The sequence below is a fragment of the Elaeis guineensis genome, chromosome 5, assembly GCF_000442705.2.
Source record: "Elaeis guineensis isolate ETL-2024a chromosome 5, EG11, whole genome shotgun sequence".
In the NCBI taxonomy this organism is placed as follows: Eukaryota; Viridiplantae; Streptophyta; class Magnoliopsida; order Arecales; family Arecaceae; genus Elaeis; species Elaeis guineensis.
In genome coordinates, this window is record NC_025997.2 from 125,473,146 (window position 1) to 125,499,879 (window position 26,734).

The window sequence follows — 26,734 nt, forward strand, 5'->3', positions numbered from 1 at the left end:
CCCATCTCATCGTCCCCTATCTCCCATCTCGCCGTCTCTCATCTCTCCATCTTCATCTCCAGTGCCGTTCATCTTCTCATGGGTGGACGGTTGGACACGATGGAGATAAATAATAGGGGGCTTAAAACAAGTAGAAGCCTAAAGTAGGGGCTTTGGTGGCCTTACACTTAAGCCGGGCCTACTCAAAACCCCTTCATCGTCGGAAGCTTAAAACTCCACCATCGCCAAATGCGCCCCTCAAGCTTAGAATGTCCGCTATCGGAGACCAGGAGACGCCCCTCAAGCCAGACTGCTGCCATCGGATGGGTTCGCATCCTCTCCATCGACGGTGGTACCGTCGGTGCCTCCGATGGCCTCCTTGCTAATGTCGCCCTCGTTCATCTCAAGATTTTCCTTTGCAAGCTCTCCAGTGACCTCACTATCCGGATTGCCGACTTCTTTATCCATGATGCCGACGGGCATCCGCTCTTCTTCACTGACGACACTCTCCGTCTCCTCATTAAGAATCACTCTCAAATTCCGTAAGGCTATGACTCCCATCTCACCGTCTCCGATGTGAAGATGATCTTAATAGATATTAGGGATAGATGGCTCTCATCTCATCATCTTCCATCTCGTCATCTCTATCTCTGATGCCATTCATCTTTTTGTGGATGGATGGCTGAATGTGATGGAGATGGATGGCAGGAGATAGAGCCTAAAAGAAGTGGAGACCTGCAGTAAGAATTTTGGTGATCTTACCCTGACTTTGAGATTTCATGTCAGTCCAGATTTGGTTATTTAAACGCTGCCCGGTTGGAGTGCACAAACGCCCGCTCAAAACCCAGGCCTGCCACGACCACCACAGCAGGGGTATTTACGTCATATAAGTGAAAACATCTCTCGATCCATCGATCTTGGAAGTAAACAACAAAAGGGCCATTTTCGGTAACTTATCACACACCACCTTCCACCTCCGTCCTTCTTTTATGTCTGCCCGCAGTTTTCTGTTAACGTTAACGCTTACCCCTCTCTCTCTCTCTCTCTCTCTCTCTCTCTTTTCCTTTTTCTCTCTTCAATTTTGCTCCTCTCTCCCTCTCCTTCGTTATCAATTTCCAAACCCTAGGTTCAGGAAGCCGTTTTTAGACCATTTCTTTCTCTGTTTTCTTCTTTCTTGCTCCAAAAATGGAAGCGATCGGCCGGAGTAGTTGGAGCCCCGGCGCTCTCCCAACACTAACGTTCGATCTCGTCTCCAAGAACTCCAACCCATATAATCGCCTCAATCCGAGACCCATCAAGAAGATGCGAGGAGAAGCGGAGCAGCAGCGCAACCCCTTCGACTCCCTCACCGAGGAGATCCTCTTCTTGATCCTCGACCGCCTCGGCTCCAACCCTGTCGACAAGAAATCCTTCTCCCTCGTCTGCAAGTCCTTTTACGCCGCCGAGTCCCGCCACCGCCGGACACTCGCGCCCCTCCGGTCCGACCTCCTCCGCCGGATCCTCGCCCGCTACCCCTCCATCGCCCGCCTCGACTTCACCCTCTGCCCTCGCGTCACCGACGGCGCCCTCGCCGCTGCCGCCGACGCCCTTCGGTCATCGCTCCGCTCGGTCGACCTTTCCAGGTCCAAGGCTTTCTCCAGTGTCGGGCTCGAGAAATTGGCGGTGAACTGCACTTCTCTGGTCGAGATCGATCTGTCATACTCGTTCTATCTGAACGACGGGGCCGCTGCGGCGATCGGCCGGGCGAGAAATCTTGAACGTCTGTGGCTGGCTAAGTGTAGGAGGATCACGGATATCGGGATCGCAAGGATCGCCTTGGGTTGCCCCAAGCTGAGATTGCTCTGCTTGAATGAATGCATCAAATTGACCGACTTGGGGATCGAGCTGGTGGCGTCTAAATGCAAGATGCTTCAAAGTTTGGATCTTTCCTACTTGGCGGTAATACTTTTGATCCTTGATCCTTCTGATAACTGATACATGATGCTTAATGTTATTTGCTACGAACAGAGAGGTAACAAATTAATTTTTTGGTTTTAGATAGGTTAGGCTTGTGAAATGATTAGCCCTGGCTTCTTTTTCTTTTGAAGAGGTTGTATTTTACTGACATTAAATCTTGAATTGGAATAGCTTTTCATTTTCTTATTAGTGTTTGTTAAGGTAATTGTCTGCTTGTGTTTGACATATTGATCTTGTGCTTCTCTCTCTCTCAAAAAAAAAAAAAAAAGTTCTTTCCTTTTTGACGGATATTTATTCTCAGTGATTGTGCTATATAAGTCAGAGAAGTTCTATAGTCCTATTGGAATTAGTGTAATTGCAAAGTGGGGACTTACTTTGCTCCAGTTTGTAAGCGGCTATCTGCTCAACACAAGCTTAGTTGGTTATATTTTGACATTTGCTTAAATTAGCTACCTATCGCAAAGCGCTGGAGCCTGCTTTATGATTATTTGTGATGGACAAATAGCCTAGTTTTTAATATTAGCCTGGAATTTGCTTCTTATGAGGTCTAAAACAAAGTTATGTTAAAGTTGAAATGCACTATGTATATACACTCATCTCCTTTTGAAGAAGAGGGACACAGAATTTGCTCCGAGAGTCAGGGCAATCAAAGACTGGAGTAGGATTGTCTCTCTTTAGAAAAGATGTGCAGTTTGATGGTTTGAGAGGAAAAATGCTTAGGAATGCAGGCAGAAACACTAGCTTGAACTGCAAACCTCATGCATTAAACAAAGGCAGCACATCAAGTAATAGTGGAGCTCATCCATTAAGCAGGATGGAATGTACTTTATGTTGCATAGAGGTATTTTTACCTACAAGTATGTGTACATTAAGAACAACATTTGTAAAATTAAGTGGCCAGATGGTAGCTGGATTTGAAAGCAGAACATGTTTCATTGTACATCAAGGAATCCTTCACAACAAAATAACAAATTGTCTAGATGGGTCATTTTTAATTAGAAGTTTTTTGACCAATCTGATATTTAAGGTCTTAAGCATGTCAACTTTCAGGTATAGTTACTTGCATGTAAGCATTATGATGATACCTGTTAATTGATTCCTTCAGTATGAGACCATAGGGTTGGTCGAAATATTTTGGCTACTTTATGCATTACATTATATGCGAGAATTTACAGCACTCTCTCTTTACTGTATTTTTCGCAAGAACTGCATCATGAAGGATATCCACAGCCTATCTAGTTGTCTTTCATGAATTCTTTAGGTTATAAAATATGAGCCAAGAGCGATTTTGCCTCTTAAAAATGAATTTGAACTACTGCTAGCAGTAAAAGATTTAAATTGATTCATTTCTCAATCTTCTTGTCGGGCTCCATCAGTTGTTTGAAGTTGGCTTTCTCATTTGCAAGATACATGAATGATGTCTACAAGCTAATTTTTTGACCTTGTGCCTTTTTTTTTTCTGGGCACTTCCCCACTTAATATATTATTTTGATGAAAATTTTGCATTCTAAACGTTGCAGATAACAGAGAAATGCCTTCCAGCTATCTTACAACTACCATATCTTGAAGATTTGTCATTGCCAGAATGCGTTGGTGTTGATGCTCTCAGTCAAGGATGCACGTCATTAGAGGTACATATTAATGATGAAGCTGAAAGTAGCTCAGAGTCATTTACGATGTTTTTAGAATAAAAATATCTCAGCAGCTTATTGCAAGACTGATCTTAATGATGCTTACTGTGGATATCAGTTGCACCTGAACAATTGCAGATAGACAGGATGACTATAGAATGGGTACAGAACTGTAACATGTAAGTTATTAATTGTAACTTTCACACCATCAATAATGGAAAACAATCGATAAGACAAGTATTTGAAATTAAATTGTTTTATTGGTTCAGATTGCTTATAAACGATGCGGAATGAATGAAAGGAGAAAATTAAAATACGTTTCTTAGATAAACTGTACTATGAATTATGTGAAATGACATACAAAGGCATACATCCCTAGAGGAATGTTAGAATTAGCTTTGCATTTTATCTAGGTAAAAGGAGTGAATGCTTGTAATTGTAAACTTCACATCCGATACTTCAAATCTTGAGCATTAATTGCTTTTAATGCCCCTTCCCTGTAGACTGTCATATTATATGATTCCAGCATAATTTCAATCATTCATGACCTTAAATATGTGTTATCTCACATCCATGTATTCATCATTATCCAGCCAAGTTTTACTGGATTTTACAGCTTTATTCAAAATTTGCTTCATGCAGGTACTCGATATGTCAATTCGTCAGCAGGTATTCGACATAGCAACTTGTCAGCATGCTAAGTGTGCTGGATTGTCCTCTATCACTAATAGAAGCCTGGGTCTACGCCAAATGGGTTTAACATACTACATTCCTGTAAGTCCATTCTAACAATGCTCAACCAGGGGAAAGACTCAAGCTTCCATGAGACATATTACTAATTGATTTCTATGCAGGTTACCTGTTTTTTACAAAAGCTTCCTAGGTTGCAATCTATCAAATTAAGTGACTGTGAAATCACATCAACTGAATTGAAAGCCATTGGAACTTCCTGCTTATCATTGAAGGAGCTTAGCTTCAGCAAGTGCTCTGGCATCACAGATGAAGATCTTTCTTTTATTGTGTCAAAACACAGGGATCTGTTGAAATTAGATATCACATGCTGTAGTGAGATAACTGATGTTTCACTAGCCAACATCACAAGCTCATGCACATCCCTTACCTCTTTGAGGATGGAATCTTGTAACCTGGTTTCTAAGGAGGGCTTTCGTCTGATTGGTCAACGTTGTCATCTCCTGGAGGAACTAGATCTTACAGATACTGATTTGGACAATGAAGGTCTTTTCCTGTTATATTGTCAAAAGTTAAAATTATCAATTTTTATATGTATCAAATCATAGCTTTTAATAATATTTTCTATATGCAGGATTGAAGGCCGTCTCGGGATGTTTCAAACTTTCTAGCCTAAAAATTGGCCTCTGCATGAACATTAATGATGAAGGTCTTGTTCATGTTGGGAAATGTTGTCCAAAACTCCAAGTGCTTGATTTGTATAGGTTTGTGACTCTCTGCTTCCTTTGGGTTTTATCTTATCATCATCTTTAGTCATGGTCAAAAGAAGCGTTGGTGTTAGTTTTGGCATCAAGTTATTAAACCTAATCAAGTTAGTGGAAGGAGGTTAGAAATAAATAATTATGACCTCGAATTCTCTATATTAAGAAGATTAGAGGTCGAGCCTCCTAGTTATGAAAATATTCTTTCCAATTCCCAGACTTTCTGTTCTGTTTCTCAGTTTTTGGAAAACATCTAGAAGTTGGAGAAATTAATTTCAGGAGTTGTTTAGACTACATCAAGTAACAAGCCTTAATATTGGATTCATTGCATTATTCTCCATTTTGCAGTGAACTATAATTTTAGAGTATTTGATTTTCAAGTGTAACTAGGTCCACCAATGTTGTTTTGATTACTATGTATTTCAAAGTGGAAGATTAGGTTGGACATAAGTTGGTCATGCTGATATGGCTATACAAAATTTGCATGTTGGAACCAAACTGATATGGTTTACTACTTCAGGTGTACAGGAATAACTGATATGGGAATTTCAGCAATAGGTCTTGGCTGCCCTGTGTTGCGGATGATTAATCTGGCATACTGCTCAGATATAACAGATGATTCATTAAGATCATTGTCAAAGTGCTTGAACTTGGACACACTAGAGATTCGAGGTTGTCCTCAGGTCTCATCTGTTGGTATCTCAGCTATTGCTGTGGGATGTCGACAACTCACCAAGCTGGATGTCAAGAAATGCTATGATATTAACGATGATGGAATGCTTTCACTTGGCCGCTTCTCCCAGAATTTACGCCAGGTACAATCTTTGCTTACTTTTTTTCCTCAATGTGCCGGGATGGGGATCTGGATTTTAACACATTTAAATTTGTTCACTTTCAGATAAACTTGTCATATTGTTCGGTAACAGATAGGGGGCTTTTGGCACTAGCGAGCATCAGCTGTCTACAAAACATGACTATTTTACATTTAAAGGGACTAACTCCAAATGGTTTGAAAAATGTTCTATGGGCATGTAATGGTTTAAGAAAAATGAAGCTTCACTCATCATTGAAGTCCTTGATTCCTCAACATATTCTTGAATACACACAAGCGCGTGGATGTATGTTTCAGTGGAGTAATAAGCCATACCAGGTATCTTTGATTTCCTTGTTCGATGAATCTTCGGTATTGATGAGCATATTTTTTGGTTTTGTTCTCTCATATACTTCTTTAAATAGTTGCACTTTTAATGACTTTCTTGTTGTCCACATTTAAGATCTTCATCTTTAGGTTTTGAACAATGTACATGGTAAAAAGAGTACATGTGTGGTACTAGACTATATAATTGTATTGATTTCTAACAAGTTCATAATTCATCTGGCACATTATAAAGAAGGTGCAGGATTCTTTTATTTTATTATCTTTATTTATTTATTTTCTGGTACCTCAAGGTGCTGTTTGTTAGTCATATTTCAAATTTTTTCCTAGTTATATGCTTCACATCATCATTTCCTATCACGCCCTTCATTTGTACATGAGCACGTTTGTGCTGATTTATTAACCTAAGATTTGTTGCTATCATGTTAAAATCTTCCTAAGTCACAAGCTTGTGATCTCATGATACCCTAGGAGCACCGGTTCACTTTTTTCCATCACTTATATTTGGTGGACGTTTATGGTCTCTATCAAATGTCATACTACGTGATAAAAATAAGAAAGCAAGCACTTTGTAAAGCAATGAACGTTTGGATGTTTGACTATATCCTTTTAGGAACTGTATGTTTATTTAATTATTTTATTTTTTGACATAGTAATTAATTGATAATATTCTTTTGGCAGGCTGAATTGGTGCCTAATGAAATTTGGAAGCAACAATCACGGGGTATGCCTGTGTAGAATTAAAACCTCAAGGATCATGTGTGATAGCCTCTGCACAGAACTATGGGTGCATTTCTTCATCAATGTCGTTGGGACTCAAAAAAACAAAATACGTGGCCCTGGAAGTTTGAGATGTCCTTGTAATGCTTCAAGCTATCCTCATTTAGGTTATCTGTCGTGCAGGAAATGTGTTCTTCTTGCAATCCAATTTTACTTTTGGTTAATGTTATTGTATGTATCCGTTTAAGAAAACCAGTGAATCCATTTTTTTTTCTCCCAATCCAAGACGGAGTTGCTCTTATTGTAACACCTTATTTAAGGTCAAGATGGTGGAATCAGTTGGACTCATTCCAATATCTTTTGAATCCAATCATCATTTGGTTCGGTTGGCAGGGTTGTTTTCTTGGCATCATTATTAAAAAAACAGACTAATTGCTCTATTTACCATTTCAAAGTAAGTATATTATATTAATGTTCGATCGGTGATGCTTGCGATTCTATTGGTTTCTGTTGATATTATTTTCCAGCCTGCTAGTACGATCTCCCCGCGGTTGAAGAATCGCGACCTTGGTGTTCCATTTCTCGCACCGTTCCCTCTTTTAAATTTTGGTCGGACTATTTCAGCTGGTGAATGTTAGCTTGTTCATCCCAGGAAACCGTGGAGCCCGGTCCCCCGTTTGTCAACTTGAAGTCCCTCTCCATTCTAGAAGCGGTTGCAGGGCCCACAACCTCTCTCGCTCGACGTCTGACTATGTGTCAGTCGCTGTTTGGCTGCTCAAACGTAATACGGCAAACTGGCCGGATTACATCCGCATCTGAACCGAAAATGACTATTTTAGGAATAGTCATAGATTACATCGTCTCACGATATTGCACCTAATAATGTGATGGAACGACTATGGGTGGCATATGATTGTTAGAACCAACGTTTTATTGTCCTCCTCTCGTTAGATTGGCTCTGAGCCCATCTTAACCTCTCTGGAGTTCTCCTTACAACATTTGGGGCAGTTCCTCGATGTTTACCAATCGTCAGTTTCTCCGTATCTTAGCCGCTCCACGCAAGCTATGGTAACCTGCGCCAAAATCATGGCATAGTGCTGTTTCTCGTTGGAAAGATGGTCAAAATATTCAAACACAAGTTTTGAGAATGCATTTTAAGCACATGATGAGTGCTCGGTCTTAGAAGAGTGGGAAGAAAAGAAGACTTGCCCGTCAACACTTGAAATGGTCTTGAATGGTGGTAGCCTAGAAGACACATGGAATGCGCACCATGCAAAATGGAATTGACAATCTCTCCCCCCGCTGTCACGCACGCGCGCACACATACATACGCACATGGTGTACCAGCAAAGCGGTACATCAGGCAAATAATATTCTGCCGGCTGGAAGCCAACCGTCAGTGTCTTCGCTCCCCATGCAGAAATTATTGCCTGGACCACGTCCACATAGACCACCCAAATCCCACGGTGGACAACATGCCACATTAACCCTTGTATTTCATGTATTTCCGATTGGTTGTCATCCACCGTGCATGTGCTTCGAGATTTGCGCCGGTCTACCTAGGTGTGGTCCAGGCAATAATTTCTTCTCCCCATGCCCTTCACCCTGACGCGAACCACCTCATCCCTCCAACCGGATTTAGTCGAGCGCTCCCCCTCTCGAAAAAGATCTGAAGGTTGCTTGCGAGATTTTGGCAGAAGCCGATGGTGGGAGAAAGTGGTTGTTAGATCTATATTCGGTGGCAGCAGAGAATCCAAACTTTCTACTAGACTCATTCAAGGTTTTGATCGAGGACGAGATTGAGTAGACGGACCTGAACACCATCTTACGATCGGGAGGAGGAGCACGGCGAAGCATGATGAGGAGCATGCATGGACCTCACCGTCCATGAATGGAACCACCCGCGAAGCATGAGGAGGAGCACAGCCCTCGTCCCCCTTTCGTCGCTACCGTTTCTAAGGTTGCTGTGGCCAAAATCTACCTCACCGTCGAGTCCACTGGATTACCGCTGGGTTGGTGCACCGGGTTTAGGATATAGTTTATCCATGGGGAAAGAAGGAAACAAGGCAATGCAATCGAGAATGAGTCAAATTTGTTGTAATTGTCTCCCCTACTGGTGACAGCAAGGCACCTAATGATCCAACCATGAGAAATATTATTAGGAATTAAAAAAGAGGAAACTAGATGGTGCATCTAACTTTACAACCAATGTTGTGGAACCCAGCTCTTGCACCAAAGAAAAAATATTACAATGCTGCCATATCATTGGGCATGATAAGGTTGGCGCAATTAGAGCATTGGCTTGATACGAAATAGGGTTGCAGTACGAAACACCAATAATCCCATGACAGATGCAAAGAATTCCCTTCTTTTGTATCAAGATTGGGCAATCACAACTAGAATTCATTAGATATACCTATTTTTGCTATCCAAATTCCAGACGACAATGATTCAATCCAATCCAAAGTGTGCCACTCCAAATATATAGTAGATATAAATTATGCAAGTGCAGAATAAATTAAGCAATCAAAGATTCTAGATTCGATTCTTACCTAGTACATTTGGCAGTATTTGGATCTAGATAATTATATTATCTATCATTCCCTTTGCCTATCTGTTTCTGAACAGAGAGAGGGAGCGGAGGCAAGAGGCAATCCGCTTTCATTTTTCCTTTTCATTTACGTTGAGGTAGCCATAACGTCCACCTGGCTGAAAATTTTTGCTTGGTCTATCGCTATTGACAGCTGGGCCCAGCCATAGCTATAGCCTGATACGTTGGTGACTCAAAAGTCTCTTTTTTTTTTTTTAACGACCGCATTAGGATTTACTATTTAGGACGAAGCAATTTTGCCGCGTACAGTCCAAACGTGTGTCTGCAATTTGGTAGCCGGCCGTCCCAGCGACACAGGTGCCAACAAAAAGTGGCAGGCTGGAGGCTGAAGCCATAATGCCTAAAGTTGTAATCTAGCTTAAGGAAAACCAAATCCGGACAAGCCTGGAGATTTTCCTACCTATGTTAGCTTTGCCCACTTCATGTTAGTTTGGCAGCTTTTGCATGGTTTGTGATATTTGCATGGAATATAGAATATGAAAGGGGATGGTGCCATGTGTAAATTGAAGGGCATGTGTGCAAATTAGGCACCATGGGGGATCACACATGGGCTATCAAAGCTGTTAGTTTTGCCTGATTAATCCCTCTCTCTCTCTCTCTCTATATACATATGTGTGTGTGTGTACGTATATATGTATTTATGTATGCATGCATGCATCCATTTAAGTACCAACATATATGTATGCGTAACTTAAGTTGCCTCCACCTATGTATGTTGTTGGATTGCAAAAGTTAAATAGTGATGGCAAGCCAAACACTCTTATAACTCCGATTGAGATTTTTCTCTATGATTTTTGTCCTTTCTTGGATAGCTCGGAAGTTTTGCAGCTCTAAGAAGTCTATATCGGATCTAAGCAATTCTATCCACGAGGAAGCTAATCAGCATAGAATTCAAACATAGCAACTCTTGTTTCCTAATTCTTATGCAGAGGAAACTGATATTTGTTTTGACTGTTCAACTTTATGGCTTGACAAGAGCTTGAATCTCTTATTTACACAAAATGAGCTCAGTCAAATCTCTTACCAAAGGTAACAAATCCTGATTTTATTTTTATTAATTGAATAAAATTTTTTACTTGGAACTTACGGAACTCAACATGACAAATTTACCCTTTGATAATGACTAGTAGTTCAATTATAATTGGCTAGTTTTATTATATTTTAGTTTTTTTTTTAAAAAAAAATTTAATGTCTAACCCTTAAAGACTTTTGTAGCAAACTCATCATGCCAAAAACCCAAAAATAAGTCATTATCATGATCTAGTATAAGATAGGAACAAAATTGATTAGAGATGTTTATGCGATTTCCACGGCACAGAGGAAGTCCAGAAAGGGACCATGGCACAAAGAGACAAGGGCACTCAGCCGCCAGTCAAACCCACGAGGTTTGAATACCAATTCAACGGTCAAATTTTCCACCCCCTCCATCTCCTTCTGGGAAGATGCCCTCGGCTCACCTCATATCTTTGCCCATTTGCCTCATACGTAACCCATTAGTCCCATATTACCAATCCCCCACCCTCCCCTCCCTTTCTCTCAACCATACCAACTCCCTCTCGTCCTCTTTATTTATTTCCTTCTTCTGGTCTCTCCTCCTTATGGCTTCCTCCACGGGGAGTTTAGAGACCTCGGCCGATTCTCAGCCAGCCGCCTTCTCCTTCTCCTTCCCAACGTCCACTTCCTTCTCCGAGCTCCTCCAGGGTGCTGGCAATGATGGCGGCGAGGGCCGGTCGATGACCGGGGCCAGCCGGGGATTCTCTGGCACCATGGCTAACAGTGGAGGAGTCGGTCCGAAGTTTAAGTCCATAACTCCTCCTTCACTGCCCATATCTCCACCTCCTATCTCTCCATCCTCCTACTTTGCCATTCCATCCGGTCTCAGCCCGACGGATTTCTTAGACTCTCCTGTTCTCCTCTCCTCTAACGTAAGAACATGAAATAATTAATACAGTCTCTCATGCCTGACATATTTTTATGATTATATATCATGAGTTACTCCTTGCGCTGTAATTTAGTTCTGGGAAAAATAATCCCCCCTTTTTTATCTCTTCCTAAATTACAAAGCTATTTTAATGGAATTTTAAGAAGTGCAATTGGTTCGTCCGCTGTCAAACTTTGCATGATAATATTCTGTCTGTTTAGATGTCTTATTGACGTTCCTGCCTTCGTTTTCTTTTCCATCCGTCTTTAATTATTATGATGATAATGAAAGAAATTTTGGGGTTTCGTTTCCATGGTTTCCTATCGCAGCTATAATCTGTTGCTCTAAATCCCCCAGGATCTTTTTGAATTCAAATTCCCCTATATTGATCGATTAATTAGTTTTCTATTTTTGTTAATGTTACTACGTGATTTCATGCATGTTTTTGGAAAAATTCTAGCTTCTCTTGAACAATCCTAAGTAGGCCTAACCTTTTTCCCCATCTCTTCCTTCCCCTTTCTCCCCTCTCTCGCACCCCTTTTCTTGCTGTATCTTTTGTGCCTTCCAACCGTTATTTTGAGATTTCTACTCTTTCTGATTCACGGGTTGAACAAGTTATACATCTATTAAGTATCTGTCAATTATTACATAAATGATGCTTTGCTAATTAATATACCTTGAAGTATCTGTGAATTATTACATAAATGATGCTTTGCTAATTAATATACCTTGAATATATTTTGATAGATTCTGCAATCTCCAACCACTGGTAGTTTTTCAACGCAAACTTTAAATTGGAGGGGACCTGCTGCTGATTATCAGCAAGGCGTCAAACAGGAAAATAAGGCCTACTCTGAATTCTCTTTCCAAACCCAAGCAAGTAATGGGACCATGCAAACATCATCCTTCTACCCTTCTTCAATGGCCATTTCTTTGGTATGTGCCCCAACCTCCTCTTCTACAATAACTTCTCCTGTATGCCCTTTTTATTTACAACTTCAAAAAAGTATGTCCTTTGCATTTATAGATCTCTGACATGAAATATTTTTGATATTATGAGACCTTAATTATAGGATTCTAATATATACATATTGCTTCTCTTTATGCTGATGTAGGATCAACAATCATTGAATTATCAACAACACAGCAACAATGCCTACGCTAAATCTGAACTCATGGCTCCCACCCGAACGAATTCTTCTGGAATTCCAACCTCGCAAGCTAGTACCCAAGTTAACAATGGTGGCTACCAATCTAATGTGAGTCATTCTAGTCAAGCTGCTCAAACCTTGAGAGCGCAGCGGAGGTCAGAGGATGGCTACAATTGGAGAAAGTATGGGCAGAAGCAGGTGAAAGGAAGCGAGAATCCTCGCAGCTACTACAAGTGCACTTTCCCGAATTGCCCGACAAAGAAGAAGGTGGAGAGGTCGTTAGATGGACAGATCACGGAGATCGTGTACAAGGGTGCCCACAACCATCCAAAGCCTCAGCCCACGAGAAGGAACTCGGCTTCCTCTCAAGCAATTCAGGCTTCGGGTGCTGCCGAAGCAGGTCCTTTCGGGGCACAATCCGGCATACTGATTGATGCTGTTCATACACCGGAAAATTCTTCAGCATCTTTTGGTGATGACGATGTCGATATTAGCAAATCTGGTGCCGATGAGTTCGACGAAGACGAACCAGACGCTAAGCGATGGTAAGCATACATTTTTGTTAATTAGACTTCAAGAAGTGTGGTATTGTGAATGGGGAAAGCTAAGTAATGTCTTCCTTTGTTTCTCAGGAGGAAAGAAGGTGAGAATGAGGGGATTTCAGCGTCGGGCAATAGGACAGTCCGGGAGCCAAGAGTGGTGGTTCAAACCACGAGTGACATCGATATCCTCGATGATGGGTATCGGTGGAGAAAATATGGGCAGAAGGTGGTGAAGGGTAATCCAAATCCAAGGTGAGCATTGCCTTGACTCCTCCTAATTTTGGTAATACTCGAATTATTCTTAGCATGCATGTTCATGTTACACAAACGAATAGTACGTACTGAGCTTAATTAGCATGTCTATCTTTGATCTTGAGCTCTTTGGTTGCTTGCCTCATGTATAGGGAAAATATAACGTCTAGCACATGATGTAAATCCTCTTCATTAGAATCAGTGACTAATATATTCGAACAAATTTGATATATATCCTAAGAATATGGATTAAATTTTGGTTCCGTGCTACGTACAGGAGCTACTACAAATGCACCACTGTGGGTTGCCCGGTGAGAAAGCATGTGGAGAGGGCAGCCCATGATCTAAGGGCAGTGATCACGACCTACGAGGGCAAGCACAACCACGACGTTCCTGCAGCTCGTGGAAGCGGAGGCAGTAGGCCTTCAACAGACAACAACAACTTCACCATGGCTATTAAACCCTCAGCAATGGTGAATCATCCTAATCAAATTGCCGCTGCTGCTTTTTTTAGTAATCGACCAAGTGCTTCTGCGAGCCAGGCTCCGTTTACGCTCGAGATGATGCAGGCCTCAGGAGGCAATATTGGATTCTCTGGATTTGATAACTCAATGAATTCTTACATGAATCAGCAGCAGCAGCAGCAGCAGCAGAGACGCATGGAGGGTGTGTTCTCTCAAACTAAGGAAGAGCCAAGGGACGACCTGTTTCTCGACTCATTCCTATACTGAAATTTATAGGAGAGAAAAGCAATAAACACAGTTGGTTCTACTAGTTAGGATTCTCATCATACATTTTATAGGGTTTTGGATGTAAATTGAGTCAAGTGGTATAGAAGATATCTAATCTCATTCGTTCATTTGTTTTGAGGCCAAAACCAGGCCTCCCTTACATCTGTATCAATAGCATAAAGGAAAGAAAGAAAGAGGAACCAGATTTGAATAGGTTTAATTTTCATGATGTACCACAGGATTTTATGAAAGGTTTATGAAAGGAAATTTTTTGCATAATCTATCAGACACGAGTAACCGTACCTTAAAATGTACCAAATCACAATCTCTCTCCCTCTGTCTATCTATCTATTTCTCTCTCTTATGTGCGCTTGTTATTGTGTATTTGTGCACTCGCTTGTAAAAATGGTCTGACATGCAATATATTTATTAGCAGCTAGTTCATATCCAGCATTTAATAAGGAGTGGGGACAAAGAAAATACTTAAATGATGGTGCACTTTATTTGGAGGAACCTCTGGGACAAGCTTGATTAGTTTATTGCCAATTATTAAGGAAATTTTGTATATATTACAAGTGGGATTGCTTGACTAGATACAAAATTGGCTTATGTATATACAAACTTTGGATTAACGATTATCTAGTATTTACCCTTTATTTGGTACGAAGGATGAATTGGAGGAAAGAAGGATAAAGGAAGGAGGATGGCTAAAAGATATATGGTGAAATATGGAAGGATGGATAAGAATGATTCCCTCTTTTATTTGGTACAGAAAGAATGAAAAGAAGAATGGATGATATATATTTATATGATTTTTTTACTAAACTATCCTTTGATGAAAATTTTATAAATATTGATTTATAACACTAAAAAACTAAGCAATGAATAAATTTATAATCTTTATAATATATAATTATATAAAAAATACATAATATTTAATTTTAATTTTTAATTTAATATAATAAATAAACTTATAAATTATTTAATAGTAAATTAAATTATTTATGTATTAATTATATAAATAAATAAATAATTTATAATTTAATTTAAATAGTTAATTAATTTTATAAAAAATAATAAATGTAAATAAAAAATAGAAGATAATTTTAATTATTTAATTATAATTATAAAAATTATATATTAATTAGTAATAAAATTTAATAATATAGGATTAATAGTATAGATAAAATTATATGTATATATATAATATGAATGAAAAAGTGAATAAGCATTATAGTTTGTTAAAAAAAAAATTTAATACATAGTAATTTTGTCAATGCAAAAATTGATGAGTCAGGATGAATGGGCGATTGGTTATTTTTATCAATCCTTTCCAAAATTTTTTAAACTAAATGATGGATAGAAGCCATCTATCTTTCTTTTGATAATCCCATCAAATACTGGGTTACAGTGACACTGTGTATTAGCACTGGTTGTTTGTATCTGTGGAGGCATGCTCTTTATATAACAATCAAAAGGATCATTGGAATATTCAACAACTTTGGGCGGTAGGATTTGCTCCAATTTTCCAGGTTTCTTCCCCCACAGGTTCAGTCAATCAATTCATCCTATTTTATTGACCTCACAAGAAGCTTCGGGTATCACTTCCAAACTCCCATTTTCATGTTTCTTACGCAAACAAGACTAGTAGTCTTCCAAACATGGGAAAGTGGATGCACATAAAAGCATTTAGAGTCTCCAATCTTCTGATTTAAATGTTAAAAAGCCCTTTTCACAACATAACCTAACACACAACCACATCTAAACTTCTTCCTTCAGAGGAAGGAACAAGGCCATGCCAACATCCAACCTTTGGACTTAGTGATTAATGAGTTTGATGTGGACGGACTTGAGCTAATGAAATTATTTTTATAAATGGTATTAAGATTTCTATTACAAGCATTATTTGCATCGGTGAAACTGGTGTCTGTAGGTGGTCCACATCACTTGTTGCTGCTGTCATGACATGCTATGTGACAACATGGCTTCATGTCTTCTTCCCCAAGCAAACCAGATGCAAAACTTAATTTGGACACTCTTGGTTTTTACATTGCTCCACGTATCTACAAGTTGAACAATGCAGAAGATAAAGGAGAGGAGGGTCAATGGAACTACAAAGTAGCAAGCTAGCCAACTACGAACCGAGTTGGGTTCATAATTGTGCTTAATTATGTCTGAACTTAATTACTTTCAACTTTAAATATGTGACCTCGTACATGGGCCTAATTCATATTTTTTTGATCCTATGGTTGTTGAAGCATTAGGCTAGCTGGTGGGATAAATAATGCCTTCTGGACATTGGTTAACAGGAAATTTTATTTTGGATATGCATGGTGTATGGTCATATATACTAAATGATGGTGCAACCTCTCAAGAGGGCTTCTCCACCCTTTTGCCAGTTCCATTCTAATTTTCTCTCTAAACACATAAGGAAAGAAAAGAAGAGAGAGAGAGAGAGATAAGTGAATCCTGCAAACCCTGCCACTAGCTACTTGCATTTCCACTAAAGGAGTTGATGTGATCATGACTATTAATTCGTTCATCAGCCAAACCACACGAGTTGCACTGCTGGAGTTGGATTATCTTCCAAAGGAAATCCGGAATATGAGCACAAAATTTGTTCAAAAGTTAACAACGCATTCACAAATACACATTAAATGACAAATTCCAAACAAAAAAATACATGCCATGTCACATTTGCGTATGTGAAGAAAATTTTGCTCGCATGGAAGAAATAAAAGATTTTCGTTCAAGCAAAAGAAAAAACAAAAGGGAGAAAAATTAAAAACAAGCACATATGCTTATATACAAATTTTGGCATAAAGCTTATATCCAGATGCCAAAGCAGAAAAAGCAAAGAATAAGGCCGTGTCGATGGAGTCTCCAATTATTTTTGTGGACAAATTATGTGTTCCTTCTCGTATTGTTATAGATAATCCTGGCAATGATAGATATGCAAAAATCTAAAAAAAGCCTTTTAGATTTTTCTTTCTCCAATATCCCAATGAAGTAAAATATAATTGGCACTGCAATTGTATCTAGGCTTACCAATACGTTAGACTTAATTGGCACTACAATTAGTAAATACACAGAGAAATCGGTTGGTAAGTATAACTTTCCAATTTCCATTTGCTCTAATTTGTAAAAAAAAAAGAAAATAATTTTTGAAGTACCTTCTTCATTAGCCTTTTTTGTTATAATTCTTTATTAGCTTGTTAAACATAAGTTTTGGTAATTGGATGGCGTATTGAACATCACAATAGATAACATATACGTTTGAAAGATTTTTATTTTTATTTTTGGGAAAAGGTAAAAGTAAAATTTTTACCATGTGATGTAGATCAGCAAAAGATAAAAATTTTATCTAAATAAGATTTTTGAATCATAAATGCTTTTTTTTTTTTTTTGGAAAAAGCCCCTTGAAGAACATCACCACTTAAAATGGATGATTATTATGATCCTCTCAACAGAAAGTATTGTTACCATGTGATGTAGATAAGCAGAGGATAAAAAATGATAATTCATAAAAGTAAAATGTCTCGAAGAATAAAAATGATAATTTGTACATGTAAATAATAATTTATGCTCACCAAATATTAAATACTCAAATCAATCTTGGAACATATATCAAATACTCATATATATAAATCAGATTTCTAATTTCTAATACTGAAAATAATTGTGGTTGGCTCAAAAACATAGGAACATGGAACCTCAAAAAATATTTATTATGTAATAATATTAAAATTCATTGGCTCTAAATTCCATGTAGAGGGGAAAATGGGTTGAAGAACCTTTTAGTCTACCGAGTACAGTATTTAATTGCATCAAATACTCAACTAGAAATAATGAATTGCTTAAAATTGTAATTTCATTGGAGCCAATGTTTCCTTAGAAAAGATAGCACCAATGACGCTTCAGCTCATAATACTAAAAGAACTATATCTAAAATATATTCCAATCTCATCAATGTAACCAAAATTGCGAGGTTATACTAGTTAGCAGAATTCCATTTCCATTGTATTGAAATTCGTATATAAATCACAAAGCCCTGATTTTTGTGCTGATCTAGCAATTAGCATAAATCACTACTTCACAAATCCAAAATGCAACCTATTGTTCACAATTTCACATTTTTAATTTCCAATTGTAGTTTATTAACAAAGCCACATTTTAAGGCAATCCTGTTAAAAAGCTCTCATCTTTTCCTATTATTATCAACAGTAATGAAGGAGTGCAATCACCTAAAGTCATAGTATGGATTGAAGCCTAGGCTGTGATGTTGATTGTTAGAAACCATGAGAATGAGAGAGTAGGGAGAAGAGCCAGCTGCGGCTCTTTTCTATCAAGTCTTCCCTTCTCCTCCGGTGGTTGATCGGCATGCCCATTGCTCTATCGAGAGAGTCATTGATGTCGATCGCTGCATGGCTTCCCAATAGGGGTTCCATGGGTGCTGTCGGTGTGGGAGATCTTGCATTGTCTCCATCTACTGCAAATGCCATTCTTATCTAGGAATTTAATTGGCTTGGAAGAAGATGGCTGTAGATTTTTCTCCTGAAGATGAGCCAGAATCGATGGCTGTGGGGTTTGTCAAGAAGAAGAAGAGAAAGAATTGAAGGAGTTGTAGGTATGTAATTACGGAAAAGGAGTTACAGAGATTTGAAGGAAACTCAAGTCTGGAGCATGAAAAAATCTGGTCAAAAGTCAAATCTATACCAACATTTGTTCAAGACCTTTGCCCGTGAATGTTGCTCATGTCATAAGTTACTAAGCTGCAGGAAAAGCTTGGCAATTGCTGATCTATATCATCCACTTGAAGCTTCATGTTTTTATCTATGTAAACCACCAAACTGTGGCTGATTGTCGATCTTTCTTTTTCTTGTTTATTCCTTTACTCTCTTCACTTCTTTGTGCACTCCTACTTCACTTTGTTTTTTTTCTTTCCATATTTCACTTTGTAAATATCTGATTATTGAATGAATGCTGGGTGGCTGTGTGCCTCCCTTGAACCTCAGAAAAAAAAAAAAAAAAAAAAGAGAGATTTGAAGGATGGGCAACTGACATGACAGCATTGGATTTATTTCGACACAGAAACACTTTTTTCCAAGGTGTGATAGGGACACCAACTTGCATCTGTTTTTTTTTTTTGGTTAGACAAGGAAAGACCGGAGGACCAAGGTTGCAAGAAGGGGTGTTCAGCTGGTGGTAATCAAGTGCGAAAATAATGGCAATATTAACTAAATTTGTCAGGCAATAAAAGGTATTATTTGGTTTCTTTGTCCCTCTATAAATATCTAAGATATCCATTTACATGAGATATGTGGGACTAAACACATGCCCCACATACTCTCCCTGGTTGAGTTTTGGCATCCTTGCTAGCACAAACACCACGACAAGCCTATAGTTAGTCCATTGTTAGCCTCAAAATATGTTTGGTCTCATATTATAGCTATACACTAAATAAATCTTAGATACTTATATAAGATCAAAGAATTCAAATAATACCTTTTAACTGGCTTTTTTGAGTGAGATCCTTGGATGTTTTATCGGCTAGAGATCCTATATGTGAGTTTCTATACATGTATATATTTTGTCCCACATTAGCTATGTACTACGTAGATTTTAGATACCTATATAGAGCAAGAAACTTAAATAATACTTTCTGACTAGCTTTTTTTGGATAAAGTCTTAGGTCGTTACAAATCTTTAGAGGTCATGCAACTATATCATGTGTCAACCTAAGTGATGAGTTTGAGGCATAACACCTCTTGTTCATATAGGTTATGAACTGAGTCCGCTCTACTATCATTTGTGAGGATCTAGGATTTCAGTTAAAAGAGTTAACTAAAAAAATATTATTTAGGTTCCTTCACTAGATATAAATATTAAAGATCTTTCTAGTACACAACTAATATAGAACTAAATACATGCTAGGATTGAATTTTGGGGTGTGTTTCCTTGGTGCCCTAGGTCCCCGCTAAAATAGGAGAGTAGGGAGAGATTGCAGGTAGGTGTTTAAAATTTTTCTATGTTGCTACAAGTTTTTCCATCAAACTAGAGCCTCGTTATCTTTTTGTTGAACTCTTGAACATATCGTGTTGTTCTTGTATTTTAACTCTCAAATGAAAGATAAAATTCAAAGTCAACTTTTGAAAATGAGCCCATTCTCTCCACCGACCTGCCTCATGCCAAAATATTTCTCCTCTCCTATCGCTACAAGGGAGTGCATTTAGCATTTCACATGAAAGCCATGGAACCAAACCTCAACAAAATTTCCCTCGGCACATTAGGGGGGCATCAAGTTAATTACATTTATTATAAGTCAAGAAATGTGATGTCTTAGACTACATTTCTTCATTGAGACATTACATTGGGAAGATTTGAAGGATTCATAGTGTTGGATTACTACAAGAAAAGAATGTTTTTGTAACGAAATTATTTGTGATGTAAATATTTTCATCGTCACTAATTGTATTTATGATAAAAAATAAAATTAATTAAAAATAATAAAATATTTATGATGAAAATAATTTTTTGTTACAAATAGTTGCTTATCAGCAATGAAAAAATTATTCCATCATAAATATATACGATGAATATTTTCATCATAAATAATACATCATTTATTTTAATTTTAAATTTTTAAATATTCACGATGAAAATATTTTTGATGTAAATAATTTAAATATTTATGATGAAAAATATTGTTTCATCAGAAATAAGATTATTTTCAATACAAATATTTTCATCACCAATATTTAAAAAAAATAAAAAAATTTTAAAATTTAAAATTATAAATTATTTATGATAAAAATATTCCATAATTAATAAATGAGTATTTATGATAAAAAAGTTTTCATCATAAATACTTGATTATTTATGATGAAAATATTTTCATCGTAAATAGTTAAAAAAATAAAATTTAAAAAAATCAAAAATTACTCATTATTTGCGATAAATTTTTTTTATCATAAATAAACACTTTTTATGATGAAAAAAATTTTCATCATAAATACTTGATTATTTACGATAAAAATATTTTTATCGTCAATAGTTAAAAAAATTAAAAATTAAAAAAAATTAAAAGTTGCTCATTATTTGTGACAAAAATTTTTCATCATAAATAAATAGTTTTTATGATGAAAATAATATTTTCATCATAAATATACTCGATTATTTATGATAAAAATATTTTCATCATCAATATTTAAAAAAATTAGTAATTTAAAAAATTAAAAATTATTTATTATTTATGATAAAAATTTTTCTTCTTAAATAATCGAGTATTTACGATGAACTTTTATTTTCATTGTAAATACTTTTATTTATGATGAAAATATTTTCATCGTCAATATGTAAAAAAATTAAAAATTTAAAAAAATTATAAAATTTAAATTTTTGATTTTGTATAGGACAACTGCATCTATTTTTTATAGCAGCTGTATACATCTTTTGTCCTTTTACATGATAAAGAAGCAAATATGAGTTATGATTCAGATTGAACTTCTTGTATGAAAAAATTATATGAAAGTGAGTGATATTCGTAGATTAGAATGAATAGATCTTTTTAAATAAAATAAGCTATATATTTATTTACGACGTACAATTCATCTGTTCATCGCTGTCACTGTTACTAGTGATATCAATGAATTTTTCTTATGGAGTGTTTACCTTAAGCTGTATGAAAGGAGTCTCCTTTCATGTAAAAATCATATGGCTAAACAACACATTCTAGCATGACTTTCACGATCTCGAAAGATACCGCACTTTTCACATCGATCGACGCTCAAATGTATCTCTGTAGGAGTTTCAATCATGAGAAGACAAACAATACGAGCACTCATTTTTTTAGCAATACAAAACATAAATATGAGTTTGTGCTTTATAACATAACTTACACTATCCACAGGTCTACTTTTATTCTGGTTAATTGCCAGATCTTTGATGCTCACATAATTTCTAATAAATTTTTCAAGCTCAGTCCTTACATGCATGCAATATACGAACTTCTGGACCTCTAACTTTCTGTCTCTATCATATCCTCCAAATCTCAATCTTGATGGATTTTTCTCATAATCTCAAAATCATCGTGATATTCTCGTACTCTGAGCTTCTTGAAGATCGAAGATCTCAAAGCGATCAATCTCCCATAGTGCCTATTCCATTGCGAAAGTCGAAGAGTTATTCTTTTAATAATTATTAATGACGTAAATTAAAATTTTCATCATAATTATTTTTTTATGTACGTAATTTTTTTTGAAGAAAAAAATTTTTTTAGAGAAAAAATCATAAATTAACTATTTATATAAAATTTTTTTGACTAATAAAAAATAAATTTTTTTGATGAAATTATTTTGAATTTTTTTTTAAACCAAAAATTTTTTAGATCAAAAAAAATTATTTTATTTTTCATCATGAATATTGTTTTAATATCATTTTTTTTGTTAAATTTTTTGAATGAAAAATTTTCTTGATAGAAAAAATCTAAAATTAATTTTTTATGAAATTATTATTGGAAAGATATTTAATTATTAATAATGTAAAATTAATTTTTATCACAAATAATCTTTAAATTTTCTTATAAATTTTTTTATGAAAATATTTTTGGGATGTAAATTTATTTTTCATTGGTAACTATGTTTTAAAAATATTATTTCAATCAATTTTTATGAACAAAAAATTTGTTAATGGAAAAAAATTTATTAGCGATGAAAAGGTGTTTTTGTTGAAAAATTATTTTAAAAATATTTTTTTTTATTTTTTTGAAGAAAAAATTATTAGAGGAAAAAAAAATTTGGATGATATTTATTAATAACGAAAACTAGATTTTCATCAGTAATAGACTTATTAACGATATAATTTTTTTTTTCATTGCTAATAATTTATTTTTGGATGAATGTTTTTTAGAAAAAAAATTTTTTAGTGAAAAATTTTTTTGGCAGAAATTATTGACGATGAAAATAATTTTACATCACTAATAATAGTATTAGCGATGAATATTTTTGTCGCTAATAGTTCTGCATTAATTAGACGTCAACTCGATGTTCCTTCGCACGAAACCCTCTCTCCCCTCTCCCCTCTCCCCTCTCCCCTCTCCGAGCTCTCCCCTCTCCCTTCTCCTCTCTTCGACCGAGATCTTCCTCTCCCCTCTCCCTCTCCGAGGTCTCCCCCCCTCTCTCCCCACCGATGAGCGCATGTCCACCGTTGCTGCCGTCGTTGCCATCCGCGCCATTGTCATGGGCTTCTCCGACGCTGCTGTTGCCGTCCGTCGGAGCTAAGGGTTCTTCCCATGCACCCTAGAAACCAATCTTGGCTGACACGTACTTTTCTCTAGGACATATTTTGTACTTCATAGGCAATCTTTATAACCAATCATGTCTTATGTGTCCATAATTTATCTTAGAAATTAACAAAGATGATTTTGTATATTCTCAAGGTGTTGAGAATTTGAGACATACATTATTAGTGGTTAATTTTTAAATACTTTCGATCGAAGAATCATCATGGAGGATAGTGATCAATCTATTCAAGATCGGTATACAGATCACCTTTCTTTAGGATAGATGAGTCTCAAGTCTGCGGTATAGAGATACTGGGGTGAGAATGTGGGTGGTTGTTAGAGAACAACTTGTACTGAGCGTGATCAATACGAAAAGCTACTTGGATGTCTATTTACTCATCAATAATTTTCTTGATGCTGCAATGGTATGATTGATCTTTTGACCTACGATTTGTTGGCTATTCGCAACGAGACTACTTAGTTTAACTGTATGTTCCCTTGGATCCGAGACATTTGGATCCTTGCTATGTATATTGGCTATTGTAGGTTCAGGTTCGCTATTTGGAGTAAGATGCACCTAGATGGAATCTATCGTCCTTGGTAGAAAAGGAGAAGTCCTATACGATTCACAAGACTGAGTTCGAAAAATGTCTGACCAGAGTAAGTGTGAATACTGAAAAAGAGTTTTCACAAAATTCACAGATGAATTTGAGTCGAGCCAATCTATCATATGACTGAAGATGGGATTTGATGAGTTCTCTATGACCTTCATCAAGTCGAGACTCACGATAGAGGGATTGTATCACATGATAACTACACCTAAGAATTTATTTTTTTGTTCTGCTGAGTTGCAACTACATACTGCTAGGCATCACTGGAGGATCGTGAGAACTCATTAAGATCATTTTCGGATCAACGATCTTTGTTGAGGTGAGTTGGAATCGTTTCAGCCCATCGAAAAGAGTTTCGATGATACTGTGATGGAGATCACGGTATGTCTCACTACCAGACAGAATAGAACCTGAGGGGTCATACACAAAAAGAGCATGACCTGATTAATAGCTTGGATCATATTCGAATTATCAATCGGATTGATAGTTTGAATTTTAGAAACTACTAATTTATAATTGTTACAGTTTTGGCAGCTGCTAATTATTAGTGTAGGAACTTAATTGTAAATATTATAATTCTGTTAGGATTAATTAATTATGAATTAAGTTTTAATTAATTTAAATTAAATTAAATTATATTTAATTTAATTTAATATTAATTGGGTTCGTTGCTCCTTGGATTGATTTGGATGATTATAAAGTATTTGAAGGGGTTACTAATAATTTTCGCTTGAAAAAGACTTATTGCATTTCAGGGGCAAAATCATAATTTTATCAAATTCTGATTTGAAAGCATCAAGTGCTAGACCAAAAGATTTGTGATCCATTGGTGAAAATTTTATAGTTTTTGGACATGTATTTTGAAAGATATCCATGTTTGAAAATTTGAGTCGACCCCATGAGTCGACTCATGGCACAAAAGACTGATTGGCACGCAGATTTTCTAGCTGGCACAGTCTGTGAGTCGACCCCAGGGGTCGACCCCCAGGCATGAGTCGACCCATGAGTCGACCTCTGCTGTTTTTAAGCCAAAATTACATAACCTTTGTTTTCTGCTGTTTTCCACAGAGGTCGATCCCATGAGTCGACTCATGAGCATGAGTCGACCCATGAGTCAACCTCTGTGACGGAAAAGTTCCACAATGGCTAGTTTTTAACCCATTTTAAGTGCATTTAATGCTCATTTAATGTGAACTAACGGCTCTATTTCAGCCCAGATTGCTCTCCACCATTCCTTAAAGCTATAAAAAAGGGACAAAAAGGTGGGAATCATCAAAGAGAGATTTTTGAAAAGAGGATTTCAAGCATACTTTTCAGCCCTAAGCAAGAGCTCACTCAAAGCTTTCAAGAAGCTTTTAATTCAAGCTCACCAACTCCTCAAGTGCTCATTCAAGTCTCCAACCACCTTGAGAAAATCGAAAAGAGCTCTCTTCTCTTTGAGTAAAGTGTATTTAAAGCCTCATTCGCTCATTAAAGGAGCTTCTTTTGTATTTTCTGTGCTATTGATTGTTATACTCTGTTTGAGTTATTATTTTTATTTTGGAAGGATTCCAAAATAAGGGAAGGTTGATCCGAACTTTGAATCAGAGTGTATTGGGTTGGCTTGTACCCGAAAAATAAGTGGACTAGCTTGGGATAGCTAGAGTCGGAGTTTTCGATGAGTGTATTCAAGTTGAATACAAGTTAGTGGATTGAAATTCCTAAGTAGGAGCTTGGGGAGTGGATATAGGTGCAAGGTTGGCACCGAACCGTAATAAATCCTGTTTGTTTGTGTTGTGCCTAATTGCTCTTCTTTATTCTCTTACATTCTTGCATTTAACCATTAGCCTTGAATCAACCATACTCTGCTTAGTTATTTAGCTATTGTTAAACAATTTTCATAAGATATAAGTTAAGGTTAAAATTTTTAGAAACTCAATTCACCCTCCCCTCTTGGGTTGCATAGCTGGGCAACAAGTGGTATCAGAGCCCGGTGCTCTAGCCCTACTTTGATCTAACCAATCAAAGAGCTAAAGATCTATGGCAACTCAAGGTGACACTTCTCTAGCCGAGGGGCAGTCCACTAACCGACCTCCACTTTTCAATGGGTCCAATTATACCTATTGGAAAGCTCGGATGAAAATCTTCATTCAAGCACTCGACTATGATATGTAGAGTATCATAGTAAACGGCCCTCACACACCCACTAAAATTATTGATGGTGTGGAATCAGCAAATCCGAAAAAGATGGGATGAGGTTGATAAGAAAATGGCCCAACTAAATGCTAAAGCTATAAATGTTCTATATTGTGCTCTTGATGCTAATGAATTTAATTGCATTTCAACTTGCTTGTCTGCTAAAGAAATATGGGATAGATTAGAAGTAACCATGAAGGAACTAATCAAGTAAAGGAGTCCAAAATTAACATGCTCGTGCATAAATATGAATTGTTTAAAATAGAGCATGATGAGTCTATAACTGAAATTTTACTCGCTTTACTGATATTATAAATGGTTTAAAGAGTCTTGGTAAGTCCTATTCTAACAGTGAGCTTGTAAGAAAGATTCTCAGATCCTTACCAAGAACTCGGAGAAGCCAAAGTGACCGCTATCCAAGAAGCCAAAGATCTAAACATCCTACCTTGGAAGAGCTTCTTGGATCATTAATGACACATGAGCTGAGTATGAAACAATATCAAGAGGAAGAAGTCAAAAAGAAGAGAACAATCGTCCTCAATCCACAGCTCAACCAGATGAAGAAAC

The 26,734-nt window shown here is 36.8% G+C and overlaps 2 protein-coding genes across 2 annotated transcripts; both read left to right on the forward strand.

Annotated features, from left to right (window-relative positions):
• Positions 1–1,011: 1,011 nt before the first annotated feature.
• LOC105046191 (F-box/LRR-repeat protein 3) lies at positions 1,012–7,249 on the forward strand. Its single transcript, XM_019851008.3, has 8 exons — positions 1,012–1,917; positions 3,456–3,566; positions 4,209–4,340; positions 4,421–4,802; positions 4,891–5,020; positions 5,538–5,832; positions 5,916–6,167; positions 6,855–7,249. Exons 1-8 carry the CDS (start codon positions 1,165–1,167, stop codon positions 6,909–6,911), a joined length of 2,112 nt encoding a protein of 703 aa, XP_019706567.1. The 5' UTR covers positions 1,012–1,164; the 3' UTR covers positions 6,912–7,249.
• A 3,776-nt stretch (positions 7,250–11,025) lies between these two features.
• On the forward strand, positions 11,026–14,380 carry LOC109505826 (WRKY transcription factor WRKY24). Its single transcript, XM_019850528.3, has 5 exons — positions 11,026–11,429; positions 12,173–12,361; positions 12,541–13,121; positions 13,209–13,370; positions 13,648–14,380. Exons 1-5 carry the CDS (start codon positions 11,103–11,105, stop codon positions 14,099–14,101), a joined length of 1,713 nt encoding a protein of 570 aa, XP_019706087.1. The 5' UTR covers positions 11,026–11,102; the 3' UTR covers positions 14,102–14,380.
• Positions 14,381–26,734: the final 12,354 nt, after the last annotated feature.

Bases quoted from the DNA above. Each gene is read 5' to 3' on its own strand.
- LOC105046191 (XM_019851008.3), top strand. From the start codon at position 1,165: ATGGAAGCGATCGGCCGGAGTAGTTGGAGCCCCGGCGCTCTCCCAACA. The intron at 3,567-4,208 runs GTACATATTAAT...TGCTTCATGCAG, and splicing joins AAGGATGCACGTCATTAGAG to GTACTCGATATGTCAATTCG. The intron at 5,021-5,537 runs GTTTGTGACTCT...TTACTACTTCAG, and splicing joins CAAGTGCTTGATTTGTATAG to GTGTACAGGAATAACTGATA.
- LOC109505826 (XM_019850528.3), top strand. From the start codon at position 11,103: ATGGCTTCCTCCACGGGGAGTTTAGAGACCTCGGCCGATTCTCAGCCA. The intron at 11,430-12,172 runs GTAAGAACATGA...ATATTTTGATAG, and splicing joins CTGTTCTCCTCTCCTCTAAC to ATTCTGCAATCTCCAACCAC. The intron at 13,371-13,647 runs GTGAGCATTGCC...TGCTACGTACAG, and splicing joins AAGGGTAATCCAAATCCAAG to GAGCTACTACAAATGCACCA.